This window comes from Xenopus laevis, chromosome 1L, assembly GCF_017654675.1.
Source record: "Xenopus laevis strain J_2021 chromosome 1L, Xenopus_laevis_v10.1, whole genome shotgun sequence".
Classification (NCBI taxonomy): Eukaryota; Metazoa; Chordata; class Amphibia; order Anura; family Pipidae; genus Xenopus; species Xenopus laevis.
The window spans coordinates 106,636,123-106,650,536 of record NC_054371.1 but is presented as its reverse complement, the minus strand read 5'-3'; the positions used below and the strand labels follow the sequence as shown (position 1 = coordinate 106,650,536).

Here is a 14,414-nt window from a genome sequence, read left to right as displayed (position 1 = left end):
TTTCAGTATTTGGGATCTCACTGTCTTGCTTTTAGATGACTGGTCAGTCTGTAGCACCTAACTCTGCTACAAGCAGCAGCAATAGATCAATGCACATGCACAAAAATGCTGTTAGATAGTGTTAAAATACATGCATTTGTATGCCAATGTGTAGATGCGCACATAAATTATTTTGGTGCAAAATAAGATGCAGGTACTGTATCTATAAAATACTTCGTTCCACCATGTCATTGTTGGTTGTGGGCATCAAATGACATGGAGAGCAACCATTATCTTGGTGTTTTGCCCACCACAATTAAAAGGAACATTAATTTTCTTATTAAAAAGGCATGCAATAATACTAATAATAATAATACATCTGTAATATTATGACCCCTTTGCATCACAGCTTGAAAATACATTTCAGTAAAAGCAAGACATGCATATAGCTGGATACAATATTTGTTGGGGAGCAAATACAACAGGGGTATAACTGGACAGTCATGCTGTAGAATACACTGTTTGCAGGCGACATATTGATGGCAGGAGTAACTCATATAATGCTATTGTGACTCCTGACAACCCCCAGCATAAAATAACACTGGAAGAGTGGCGTAACCACCGGCGGAGCAGTGGGTGCGATTGGGCCAGGGCCTGCACCCCCTCTGGGCCCCCCGGCAGCTTGTGCGCCACTGACTCCGGCGGAGATCCGGGCTGATTCTGGGCATACGGAGGGGGCGGGGGCCTGGCTGCACGTCCCTCGCCAGGGCCCACCCCCCTTTAGTTACATTACCGCACTGGAACTTCAAGCACAAAATAGTACTGTAACTTCTGACATGACCCAGCATTAAAGGATATATGAGTCTTAGCAATCCCCCTTTCAGTATAGGGCTACTGTGGCTCCTGGCAACCCCCATATAAACAACACAGTGACTTCCAGGATCTTACCTGCATATGCAGCACATCCTGCCATACCTAATTCTTTATGGGTCTATGGTACAGAATTTAACACCTGTTTTCAGGAAGAGAATGACAGCCAAAGTACTGTAAATTTTAGATTTTTTCCAGAAGACTGCTTCTGACAATCCAATGGTAAACTACAGGGTTAACATATCAACATAGGGTCTACATTGCATCAGTCTATTTCAAGCAATTGTCCGGTTGCAACTTCACTAATTCAATTTTGTATCTATGTCGGTAAATTAGTCCCCTCAGTTGAGGAATTACATAATGTCTTCTGCTTGGGATTCTTGCTGGAGTTTCATAAGCACATGTAGCCGTTGCTCTAGAATGAAAACATTACTTCAGAAAAACATGGTTCAGAAAAAGTCAACTTTATTTCAGAGTAAAGCTTAAGTATACATTCCACAAGAAAAAAAATTTTTGCTTGCAATTATGAGTAAATGGATAGTAAAAATAATATTTAGGAACGCAACATTTATTTAAGGACAGTAAAGTTTAAAGCTACAGGAAATGAGAATAATCAGTGCAGAGAAGAAGGCCATACTACAATGCCAAAGATGATTCATTAATGTGAGCAATTTTTCCTTTGCACAAAAGTAATACAAATTTTGTTTGGGAAGAAATACGTCACCTTTAAGTAGGCCTTAAAAATACACTATACAAAACAAAAATCTACTTTTTTTGTTCTGGTGTGTGCAAAAAAAAATCTGTTTACTACTTTTATTACATATATCCTTAATTGTTTAAAACACTGCAAGCGTTGTACTGCCCAAAACTTTTGCAAAATAAATTAGCCAGGAAATGGTAGTGGCTATTTAAGTCACATGGCAGTGATTTTGGAATCCTCTTTTTCATCCTCCTCCCACTTTGCCTCCTTTTTATTCTGCTCTTTCTTCTTGCCCTTTTCCTCATCGTCGTCATCCTTTTCCATTGCTTTATTTTCATAAGCATTAATTTCTACCCTAAATGAGAGTAATAAATCCACAGTTATTGGAGTTATGTTACAGACACAGCCATTATATTGCTCACAATTGTTAACAAACTATAATAGGGGTCATATACTGATCCCTGGAGTGCAAGTGCTACAGTGGTACAAGAGCATGAAGAGAGCATCACACTCTTATGCAATAAAGCCTGGTAAGGCATGCTTTACCAGGTGGTAAGTACAGGGCTGTCTTTGCTCAATTTTGAGATAGATGTATCTCACCCAAAAAAAGGCTTGTAGGCAAACCCCAATATCCAACCAATGTTGGATCCCGTACTTCACAGGTGCAGATTGTAAACATTTGCAAACAATTCATAAACTTGGTCCAATTTTGCACATCCAGTACATGGCCCAATTATGTTAAAATTCTGGGAAAGGTACTAATTATTATTTTTACTTCATCCCTTTCTTTATAATTTTATATGTCTACTAGTCAGGGGCGATCCTGTCCATTTTGCCGCCTGAGGCGGTCTTCATTTTGCCTTCTTCTTCTAGAGCCGAATTTCCAGTTTGAAAAACAGAAATGCGTCTCTTAGTTACCAGGAGTGGCATCTTTGCCGTCCCTGGCAACCAGGGGGCGCTGCCGCCTGAGGCGAGTGTCTCGTTGGTCCTCGTTGGTGGAGTGCCCCTGCTACTAGTTGAAAAGAGAACAAAATGACTAAAAATGGCCTGAGTTTGTTACCGATATTTCTCCTACTGACTATATTATTGGTTGGGACACATATTTTGGCTTTTCAGTTTTGCATATAGCAAGTGGATTGTTGGCTGTCAGCGTTAACGTTTACACATTGCTCTGTGAATCTCCTAGACAACTTACAATGCAAAAATCGAGCCTATGGGACTGCACTAGGCAAATACATAATGGAGAAGGAGTCTCTGGGGTTCTTTTAGAGAATAAACTTAGCTGTAGCAAGCAATGCCAGTCAGCAACTGCAAGGACATACAAGGTCGTGAGCTGCATTAAAAGGGGCATAGATTCATGGGAGGAGAGGGTCAAATGTCACCTTTAAAGAGTGCATGTAAGACCCCACCTAGAATATGCCATAAAGTTTTGGTCTCAAGTGGTCAAATGGGGCATTATGAAATTAGAGAGTCAAAAGAAGCACAACTAAAAGGAAAAAGGAAATGGAAAGTCTCAGTTATTATGAAACTTGCCAAGTTGGTGTTGTTTATGCTGGAGATGAGGCACTTAAGAGGATATATGATAATTATGTATATATATATAAACATAAATATCTATATATACCATGACATCCATTTTGATTAGAAGAAAGGAGTTTCCATCTTAAAATATTTGGAAAGAGTTTTTTTATAGAGTGAAGTTGTGGGATTCTCTCCTTGAATTAGTTGCACTGGCTTTAAGAAGGTGTTTTTTGCGAGGGACAAATACTGGGCTTCTGAAAATAGCTCTTAGTACAAAGTTGATCCAGGGACTGGCCCGATTGCCATCTTAGTACAGGAAGGAATTTTTCCACCTTCTGAGGAGAATTGGAGAGGCTTTGGGTGTTTTTTTTTTTTTTGCTAGCAGACTAGCATCTAGTCAGCTTTCACTTAAACATAAGAGGTTGAACTCAAATGGCGAGTGTCTTTTTTTCAACGTATGTTACTATGTAAATATCTTTATTATGAAGCTGCAAGAATTTTAAAGTGAAATGCAAGGACACACAGGGAGGAGTGGACACATAGCATGCTCCGAAAAGATTTCCCACTCACAGCCACATATTTTTCATTATGTTATTGAAATATTTCTCAAGACAGAATGAACTGCTGTCAATTTCTTTATGGGTCTTCATATGGTAAAATATTATTCTCATATTGTATCTGAGCAGAAACTGCTGAATCAACTTTAATTTGTACATCTCCCCTACTTTATACGATGGCCCTCCTATTTCTATTGTCAAGCCATAGATTTGTCCATTTAGAGCTCCAATATAAATACCTGCTATCGTTGTTCCTTCCACAACCTACCCTACTCAGTGTGCACCATCTGCTTACCTTCTCCTGTATAGCAGTGCACATTTGGACAGATTTTACATATCTGAACACAGCAAGTGAACCACTAAAAATTATATTTTATATAGGATTGATTGGGAGGAGGAAAAGGAATACACTACATGGGGACTTTTAAGTGATTGTCAGTGGGCACGTTTCACTTTTGTCTAAATGGAAGCTACTTAATTATCTATAATGATAGAAAAATACCCATAACCTCCTGTGACACCTGCCAGTTACTAAAATGCAATCTGCTCAAACTGTTGGTCTAAACGCATTCTAGTTAGCATTTTCAGACCAACCTGTACCGGTTGTGAGAGGCGGTTTCCACTATACTCAATAGAATACTTTTCAGTGTACATTACTGTGTTAGCATGGTGGAATGTCCTTACCTTTCCTCTTTGGGGTTCTCCTCATTGGATCTTTGCCTGTAAAACCAGAAAACAAAATTACCTGCAAAAAAGTACATTACAGTACAATAAAGACAGATAGATGTTTTTTTTACATAGAAAAGAACAAAGAAGGAGAGGAACAGAATTTTTATTTTAAGCAACGTAGGTGTTCTTCACAGGAAGGGCAGTGAGGCTGAGGAATGCCCTGCCAGTTAATGTTGAGATGGCTGATTCTATTGAATGACTTATTGACCAAACATAATATCCAAGCTATAGTGATCTCAAGATCTACAGTTAGTTTAGTATTGATATATAAGTATAGGTAGAGAGGTAACTGTTGAAACAGCGTGCCAGGTTAGCCAATAATTTACTGGGTCAGGGCGACAGGTAAGACAATAATGCTATTGTTTCAGTCAATTGTATTGTACACTAATAGAGACAGTAAATGATGTGAAATGTTCTTATAAGGAAACTACCCTTGTGTTATTATTATTATTATTATTATTATTATTACTGTTGGCGCAGCATGCCTGGTTAACTCAATATTTTTTTGAATAAGGGTGCCAGGTAAGACAGTAATGAATTTTATTATAAACTAATATATGAATGATGGGAAATATGATTATAAGGAAACTACATTATTATTATTATTAATTATTATTATTATTATTAATAATAATAATAATAATAATAAATGACCTTTGATGCTCAGAGTCTATATGATCCTTTCAGCAATGAAAAACTGAGGTGTTTGTTTAAAACAGGAATGAGAAATAATATGGAGTAAAATGGTAAAACTAGTTGATACTTGACAGTTGAACATGATGCTGTAAACATTTTAAAATGTTTTGGGGCTTTACATCTGAACTGATCATTTAAACCCACTGAATTGTTCAATATAACCTAGGCAAAATGGAAACTACAGCATAGTGGACAGGGAAATCCAAAGTAGATAAATTTCATTGTGGATAAATCTAGTTTGATGTTTCTAAATTATGTTATAAATAGAATCACTTTAGAATCACTTATTTGGAGGTCTACACGTCTGCCTTGTGACCAATATGCGAACATGGGAAAATTAATTTAATCAGTGCAATTTTGCATGTGTGATCCAATTATGTCCCAGGGAGAGCCCAATGCAAAATGCAATATATTAACCTGGAGTATAGAACCAGCATTAAAAAGTTATATACAGTACCTCTATAGCAGTTTTCATTTCAACTAGAGGAAGACTAAAGAAGGGTTACAACGTTAAAAGGTCAATGCAATAGCTTTAAGAGCTTTAAGAACTAGGCTGATCTAGAGGACAATTAACAGCAAAGGAATGGCAGTTTCATTATCCTAATCAATGTAAAATGTTTTAAAAATAATACTGGCGTTTGGGGTTTTTGGTTTATTAGCTGGTGTAAATTATGTATACTTGTAGTTCTCACTTCTCTTTTTTGCACCACATTCTGTTAACAATCAGCAAGATGAAAACGATGAACAGGAAAACAACCACAGCAGTAAGGCCCAGCAGCCAGGGTTGAAGGGTGTATGACTTTCCTCCAGAAGAGGCTTTGTCTGCACCTGCAAGAAAAGTAATTACAGCAGAAATGTAAATTCACATACAGTATAACAGACATAGTCACAGACATTAAATTCAGTTCACAAACTTGGTGTAGTAAAAATGTGTCCTTGGCAGTGGCAATACTAAAGTTTAGGGGTTCCCCTCCCCATCAGAGACCTAACGAAGTAGTACTCTGGCTGGCAGATGAATATCTCCCAACACTTTACCAGAAAAGGAAAGCCCAAACGAGTGCACAAGAAGACAGACACTGTGCCCCCACCATTTCATGACATGATTGTGGCACCTGCATTTCATGACCTGATGATCACAACAGTAGTGGTCCATGAGCATTCCATTAACCTCAGACATGCCAGTAAGATAACTGCAGGAATGACCAATGAGAACTCCATTAACCCAAGACATGTCATTACAAATACTGCAGGAATGACCATGAGAACTCCATTAGCCCAAGACTTGTTAGTAAGATCACTGCAGAAATGGCCAATAAGAATTCCATTAAACCCAGAATTGTCATTAAAATCACTGCAGAAATTGCTATGAGAACTCCATTAAACCCTGACTTGCTTGTTAGATCACTGCAGAAATGGTCATGGGATCTCCATTAACCCCAGACTTGTCAGTAAGATCACTGCAGAAATGGCCATGAAAATGCCAATAACCACAGACTTGCTAGTAAGATCACTGCAGAAATGCATTACCTCACCAAAGCAGAATACCACATACATTTCTTTTTTCCCAATGCTGCCTGTCTCTCTCTTTGCCTCCTCTACGTTGTGTAGTTTCAGTAAAATAATAAATCAAATATGGCCATAAATTCCACAATGGAACACACAGCACAACTGGTTTATTCCAGGTGACTGGGGAGATGTGAGCAGCATCAGCTCAAACTATAAGTTCCCTTCAGACCCTGGCGGCGGGGGCCCTTATTTACACCACTGGTCTTTAGGCTGGAGTTACATGGGAATGAGATTGAATATGGTATGGCAGCAAGGCAGGAACAAGGGGTAGGCAGTGTAGGCACTCACCAAGGGCACAATCAATAGGGGGCGAAAACGGGAATTTATTTTTAATTTCTTTTACGTTTTTTACTTGGCTCGGAAGGCGGGATATAAGCTAGAGACCTGTACCCGTGCCAGCTGGCAGCCATCATTCAGCCAAATAACATTACCCCCCTTGTTGAGTGCTCCATGCACCTGTGCCAACAGCCATCATCCAGTCAAATAAAATTAACCCCTTCCTCATTGCCCCGTGTACCTGTGCCAGTAGCCATCATCCGACCAAATAAAATAACCACCTTCCTGTTTGCCCCATGTACCTGTGCCAGCAGTCAGCAGCAGCCAGCGTCAAAAAATTTGGCAAAGTTCTGTCTCTTCAAAACGAGTCACACCAGTGCACAATGGGGCAATCAGGAGGAGGGGTAATTTTTTTGGCTAGATAATGGCTGCTGGCACAATCATACCCTGATTAATTGACTGGGACACCAGGTGCCCACCCAAAAACCTTAGACCAGGGGCCCACCCAAAAACCTTAGACCAGGGGCCCACTCTCAGTAATATTATTCTTCCTCTCCTCACTCAACCTCTATTCTTTTAGTCTCTATTCTTTACATACTATAAACTTTTATTCCATCTATTAAGCTTCATAGAAATAGGGAATGGCCATGAAATAGGCTAAATGTTTAGCAGCATGAGGGCACACTGACACCTGGGCCCACAGGTACTTTTCCTGGTATGCCGGTGGGCCAGTCCAACACTGCCCTGATTTAAAGTTTTGCCACACTTCAAACTGCTGTTCTGTGGTCCCACCAATATATAATGCATATTACATTTCACTGATTTTATGTTTCCATCCCTGCTCCACCGCAACTGTTTTTTCTACTGCTATTAATGGCTGGATGCTGATATGATGATTTATAATAAATGCCCTGTATCAGTTGACATAACTTTTTTGTTGACATATTTTCTGGCATCTTGCATTAATACAATCTCAGTATATAGCAAGAGAAGAACAATGCCATCTCGTGGTGAAACTGCAGTATTGAAACAACTTTCAATAACCCAGAAACATAACACATTTTGACACTGTATTTTGGAAGGAAAACACAGTCGAAATACCAGAATTACTACACACATCTTTGACTTTAATTTTTTATTAATTTTTAAAGACTATTAACTTGGAGCCTACAATACTTAACAAATTCAATTCAAACAAAAGCACAGACTTTGGCTGAAGGAGCAAGCAATCAGGCAGAATAGCAATAGTACTAGAAAATAAATGAGAAATCCCCGCATTGGTTTTTTAAAAAAATGTTACCAAAAATATACTCCATTATAACATTTGTCACTAACAAACACAATGACAAAAGCACAAGGTAATTTCCCTGGACTAGTCTGTACAAGCACTCTCTAAGATACCCCTCCCTCTATTTTCCAACTGAAAGATCCTCCCCAAAGCTGTAAAAGTCTGTGGAGCACTTCTGTTGAGTTTCCAATGTAGGTGAGAAAATGCTCTCTTTAAAGGAGAAGGAAAGCTCCAAGACAGTTTATTGCCAACATATTAGCCACAATAGTGCAAGCTAGAATGCTATATTTATTCTGCAGAATGCTTTACCATACCCAGGGCCGCCATTAGAAATCACGGGGCCCCGTACAACAAAATTTTTGGGGCCCCCTGGGCCCCGCCCACACTGACGACCAAGCTCCGCCCCATATCCCGCCCACATCGCAGTTAAAAGACCACACAGACATCAGCGCTAAAAAAGTAACCCCCCCCCCACACAAGTTGTAAAAAGCTATTGATGGTCAGGGCCCCCTTATAAAAAAAATTGGGGCCCCAAAAAAAAAAAATTAAAATTTTTTTTTTTTTAAAAACATTGGTCGCAGGGGCCCCCTGTTAAAAAAAACTTGGGGCCCCAACAAAAAAAAATGTAAAAAAAACTAAAAAATAAACAAACATTGGTGGCAGGGGCCCCCTTCTAAGTTAAAAACAAATTGGGGCCCCAAAAAAAAAATTTGAAAAAAAATTAATTTTTTTTTGAAAAAAAAAAAAACATTGGCAGCAGGGGCCCCCTTATAAGTTAAAAACAAATTGGGGCCCCAAAAAAAAAATTTGGAGAAAAAAAAATTTTTTTGAAAAAAAAAAAATGGTGGCAGGGGCCCCCTTACAAGTTAAAAACAAATTGGGGCCCCAAAAAAAATTTAAAAAAAAAATTATTTTTTTTTGAAAAAAAAAAAAAACTGGTGGCAGGGAGGGGCCCCCTTACAAGTTAAAAAAATTTGGGGCCACCAAAAAGAAAATTAATTTTTTTTTTAAAAAAAAAACCCAAAAAAAAACAATGGTGGCAAGGGGCCCCTTACGAGTTAAAAAAAAAATTGGGGCCCCAAAAACAAAAGTTTTAAAAAAAGATTGGTGGCAGGGGCCTATAGAATATTAAAATAATACATTGGTGGCCAGGGGATTAAAAAAAAAAAAAAACACAAACTGGTGTTCAGTAGAATTGAACTCATGGCTTCAGTACTTCAACTTCGCCTCCTTTCGTGACTTCGGGTCTTTTCACCGCTTCAGGACTTCGGCTTCGGCTGTTTTCGTGACTTCGGGTCTTTGCGCTGCTTCAGGACTTCGGCTTCGGCTGTTTTCGTGACTTCGGGTCTTTTCGGCGCTTCGTGACTTCGGGACTTCGGCTTTTTCCGTGACTTCGGGTCTTTTCGTCGCATCGGCTTCGGCTTTTCGGCACTTCCGCATTCGGCACTGAAGAGGCAAGACGTACGGCTCGGGCGCTCGTAAGGGGGGCCCGGATCTTCAAAAAAATGCAGCGCTGCCGGGCCCCCCTTCATGCCCGGGCCCGGTACGCTTGTCCCCCCTGTCCCCCCCCTGATGGCGGCCCTGACCATACCTGAGTAAACAGCTCTAGACACTGTCTATGTTTGTTTAGGATAGAAGCTGCCATATAACCTTGGTGTGACATCACTTCCTGCCTGAGTCTCTCCCTGCTCACTTACAGCTCTGAGCTCAGATTACAGCAGGGATGGGAGGAGGGAGGGGGAGAGGAGCAAATTGAGCATACTCAAGCCCTGCCCTGGAGGTTTAAACTGAAAACAGGATGTCTGATACAGAAGCCCATGTGTATACAATAGAACAGTGATCCCCAACCAGTAGCTCGTGAGCAACATGTTGCTCTCCAACCCCTTGAATGTTGCTCCCAGTGGCCTCAAAGCAGGTGCTAATTTTTAAATTCCTGTTTTGGAGGGAAGTTTTGGTTGTATAAAAACCAGGTGCACTGCCAAACAGAGTCTCAATGTAGGTTGACAATCCACATAGGGGCTACTAAATGGCCAATCACAGCCCTTATTTGGCAGCCCAAGAACATTTTTCATACTAGTGTTGCTCTCCAACTCATTTTACTTCTGAATGTTGCTCACGGTTTCAAAAGGTTGGGGATCCCTGCAATAGAAGGAAATAAATGTGGTGTTTCTTTTGAAAGAACACTCTGAGGGGCAACTTCGCCGCACTTCGCCAGGCGTAGTTTCGCCAATTCACTAAAATCCGAAGTTGCGCACAGGGGTAGCGTAAGGTTGCGAAGTTGCGCTAGCGTTGATTCGCTATATAAAGCGAAGTTATGCTAGCGAAGGCTAATTTGCATACGGCGCGAAATTCAAATTTCAATGGAGGAACACGTATCTGCACTACAAATGCCTAGAAAACCTTCAAATCAGCAAATAAAAATTTTATTTTGCCCTATACATGTGCCCACTGTCTAGGTAAGTTGCCATGAGTCAGGAAATGTAGGGGGGAGGAAGGGGAGCCCCAAAAAATTTTCGATCTTTTTCAGCAATCAGCCATCATGTAGAAAACACGCCAGCGTTTTTTTGGGACTTAGAAAAAAAATTGACTTTTTTTTAAACAATCCCTATCTACTCTATTGCACTTCGCCAGGTCTGAGGTGGCGAAGGAAGTCTAGCATAAAAGGTAGCGTTCAGTACACTGCGCAAGTTAGTGAATTTGCGTAGTTTCGTCACTAGCGAAAATTCACCTGGCGTAAGGTTGCGAAGTAACACTAGCGAAACTACGCCAGCGTTCATTAGTGAATCTGCGCAGTAGCGAAAATGCCAAACGCTAGCGAATTAACGCTAGCGTTCGGCGCTTCGCGGCTTAGTGAATTTGCCCCTGAGTGTTTACTGGTGTATTTATATAGACCTTTCTGATAAAGCTTACTTAATTTTAGCCTTTCCTTCTCCTTTAAAATATATATTGGATAAATGTGCAGTAGTGCAGGGAGATATAGAATTTTAGAGACAAAAAGGCTTTGTTTTCATTCCTTGCTATTGGTTTCTGTCCAAGTGCAACTTTTTATTTATGAAAAATGTAATGTACTATGTATATATATTAGGATTAGGGGATAAACTTACTGTTTATAAGCTTTTATTACTATTACTTTTTGATTACAAATAGTGATGGGCGAATCTGTGCAGTTTTGCTTCTCTGAAAAATTAGTGAAACAGCAAAAAAATTGCAAAATTATTTTGACGCGTGTACATTTTGAAGTGTTTTTATACGCAAGACTATTTGGTCCAATGCATTAAAGTCAACTGTCGTCCGAATAATTTTCATGCACGTCAATTTTTATGTCCGTGTCAATTTTGTTTTTGCTGGATTTTTCGCAGACGAATGTGTCACAAATTAATATTATTGCAGAGAAATGTGGAAATTCATTGCAAATTCATGTCTGCCATATTTATTCGCCCATCACTACGTACAAAATGCAGATGATATATTGTGTTTGTAGGAGCTGAATTGTCAGCATTGAAAACTTGTATCAGCTATTTATATGTTTGGGTTTCTAGAAACCATAGGGGTCATCTAAATTTCACCAGCGCCATGTACAAAGTACAAAAAAGGCCTCTCACTGTAAAATGCATTTTGGGTGAAAGTGCTCTTTGCTTCTCATTGTATAGTGTACTTGGGGTACACATATACACTGCCACTATCCACTGTTTAATGTAGTTGGAGTAGCAATGCACATTGCCTCTCGCTATATATCACAAGATAGAGGCATTGGACATATTAGCCAGAATGCCCAGGACCTGGGGTTTTCCAGATAACATATCTTTCCATAATTTGGATCTTTATAACTTTAGTCTACTAGAAAATCATATAAATGTTAAATTAACCTGATAGGCTGGTTTTGCTTCCAATAACGATTAATTATATCTTAGCTTGCATCAAGTACAAGCTACTGTTTTATTATTACAGAGAAAAAGGTTTGATTATTTGGATAAAATGAAGTCTACCCATTCTGTTTCAGTAATTCAGAGTATTTTGGATAACAGATTTCGGGATATGGAATATATATATATATATATATATATATATATATATATATATATATATATATATACTATTAATGGACTGAGCATGACAAGAACAGTAGCTGTGCATGTATACGGTAATGAGTATGCCATTGCCCAGGCCATTGCATTTCATTTATAAATATTGCATTGCCCCAGCATATTAACCTTTATCTCTCATTTATTATGCGTTGGGGATACTGGGGATTTGTGCTTTTTATAATGCCCAAGTTTTTTGAAATGAGTGAAACAATTGTTATAATACTTGAAAATAATCTTGTAGTTCGTAATTCTTAAATTGATTTTGCCTTAAGAATTACGAACTACAAGATTATTTTCAAATTGATTTTGCCTTTTTATAATATAGCAGTATATTGTTTTCTTCTGCAATCTGTTTGTCATACAACATAAGCTATAAAAGACATTTACAGTACAAAGTACAAATGTGTCCTCATAAGAAGGCATTTACAAAGTGCCACTGTAGCATTTAATGTCTTTATTGCTTGTGCTTTTATACCTATTACCGCTGGGAAGCAAGGCATAATGTGCTGTGGCGTGGAAAACAAAGAATACTTGAAAATGCATGATAGAGAGAGGGAAAGCCTGGAATTAACACTAACTGGCTTCTTTAGCAGGTTGTTGCTACACATTACTGAACAGGAGGCTAATATATATACTTATTGATCTGTGTAAACTTCATATTTGCGGAAATATAAATATTGTGAATCAAAGTGTAACATTACTGAGACTGTCCCTTCTGAGTTCCCAGACCTAAAAGAAACAGCTCACATCTTATATAAATACAATAAACAGTGCCTGTATCACAGCTGAATGGCAAGCAAAAAGAAATAAGCAGCTAAATTGTGGCACAAGGATTAGTTTAACAGGTGTGCAAAGGAAAACTTTCTCCCTTCCAAAAGAAAAGGCAGGAAGAAACTACAACAAGTTTAAATATTTACCTTGTGCCATTGCAGAAAAAACTAGAATAATCCCAATCACAACGGAGAAAAACCTCGACATGATGGTGGTCAGAGAGGTACCAGGCACAGTGAAGAACTGCAGATGGAACTTTTACCAAAGAACAAATTCCTCTTCCCACATATAGTGCCCTCATATGGCTCCTCCTCCTTATTAATGTCTTAGTTATCAGCAGTTTTATGACACCTTCGGGGTAAAATCCATTACCTTGCCTATGAGCTTTAGTAACTATTTAACTCATTGCTGTCCATGCAAAGTAGACTTTAGGTGGGTAACATTCCCCGTTTGCATTCATGGATGTTACTTTAATGTCCTGCTCTCTATAGTTGTGTAAGATAAAGTTATTATCCTTTGTGATTATAGCACTCCTATATGCATTAATAGAGTATATGCATAATGTGCAAACATTTATTAGGCTGGCAAAGCACTGCAAAATGTCAGGCCTACCTTGGCCTTTTATCAAGCTAAACTAATGTAAATTATAGCCAGTTCTACTTTTCACATAGTTGTAAAAGTTGCGATACACTGACTGATTTTTCATCATCAATGGCATCAAAAGCCGTGTACAGAAAGCTTGCTTAGTAGTAAAACGGCTTAACTTCGAAGTTACACTACTGCTACAAATGTGTATAGCTTTAACGTTTTTTTAGAGGGTTAACACTGGTTAAAAAATTGGCAGTGGATATAGAAATTCTGCTCAGTATTAACTCCAAGCCCACCTATGCTCTCAAACTTTGTATGGTCCCATCTAACAAGGCACCATATAGATACCAGGAATTACATAAAAGTATTAGTATACTTACCACTCTTTAGCTTTATACTTTATGCTCATGGAATGTTTAGATAAGTGTATGTTTTAATAGGACCCATACTTTTCTAATGTGAGGTCTAATTTTCTTAATGTTGTCCCATTATAATCTACATCCATAATATCAGTGTTAGCATTCTGTTCCATGGAAAATATTACTTTAATATTATATTGATTTATTAGAGAATTTATATTACTATAGTTAAAAAACAACTATTTCTCAGAATAAATATTTAATATACAATATAGAATAAATATATCATGAAAAGAATAAGACAGAAGTGTAATTTAGTCAAACAGTTTTTTGACAGTGTCTTGAGATCTACTGATAACCAACTAAAGCTCTACTGGTACATCCCAATCTACCTTTTAGACACCCCTGCATTACACAATATCACTTATA

General features: G+C 38.5%; 1 protein-coding gene across 1 annotated transcript; it reads right to left on the bottom strand.

Annotated features, from left to right (window-relative positions):
• Nucleotides 1-1,297: 1,297 nt before the first annotated feature.
• Nucleotides 1,298-13,300, bottom strand: LOC108696625 (small integral membrane protein 24). The gene is made up of 4 exons (XM_018226158.2): nucleotides 13,185-13,300; nucleotides 5,745-5,880; nucleotides 4,312-4,347; nucleotides 1,298-1,904 (listed from the first exon to the last, which is right to left on the bottom strand). The coding sequence occupies exons 1-4, from the start codon at nucleotides 13,243-13,245 to the stop codon at nucleotides 1,763-1,765; spliced, it is 375 nt and encodes a 124-aa protein (XP_018081647.1). The 5' UTR covers nucleotides 13,246-13,300; the 3' UTR covers nucleotides 1,298-1,762.
• Nucleotides 13,301-14,414: the final 1,114 nt, after the last annotated feature.

What these genes read in the sequence shown, in the direction of transcription:
- LOC108696625 (XM_018226158.2), bottom strand. Translation starts at nt 13,245, where the DNA reads ATGTCGAGGTTTTTCTCCGTTGTGATTGGGATTATTCTAGTTTTTTCT. An exon ending in TTTTTCTGCAATGGCACAAG is followed by an intron (nt 5,881 to 13,184) that starts GTAAATATTTAA and finishes CTTTTCTTGCAG; the next exon opens with GTGCAGACAAAGCCTCTTCT. An exon ending in ATGTGGTGCAAAAAAGAGAA is followed by an intron (nt 4,348 to 5,744) that starts GTGAGAACTACA and finishes CTGGTTTTACAG; the next exon opens with GCAAAGATCCAATGAGGAGA.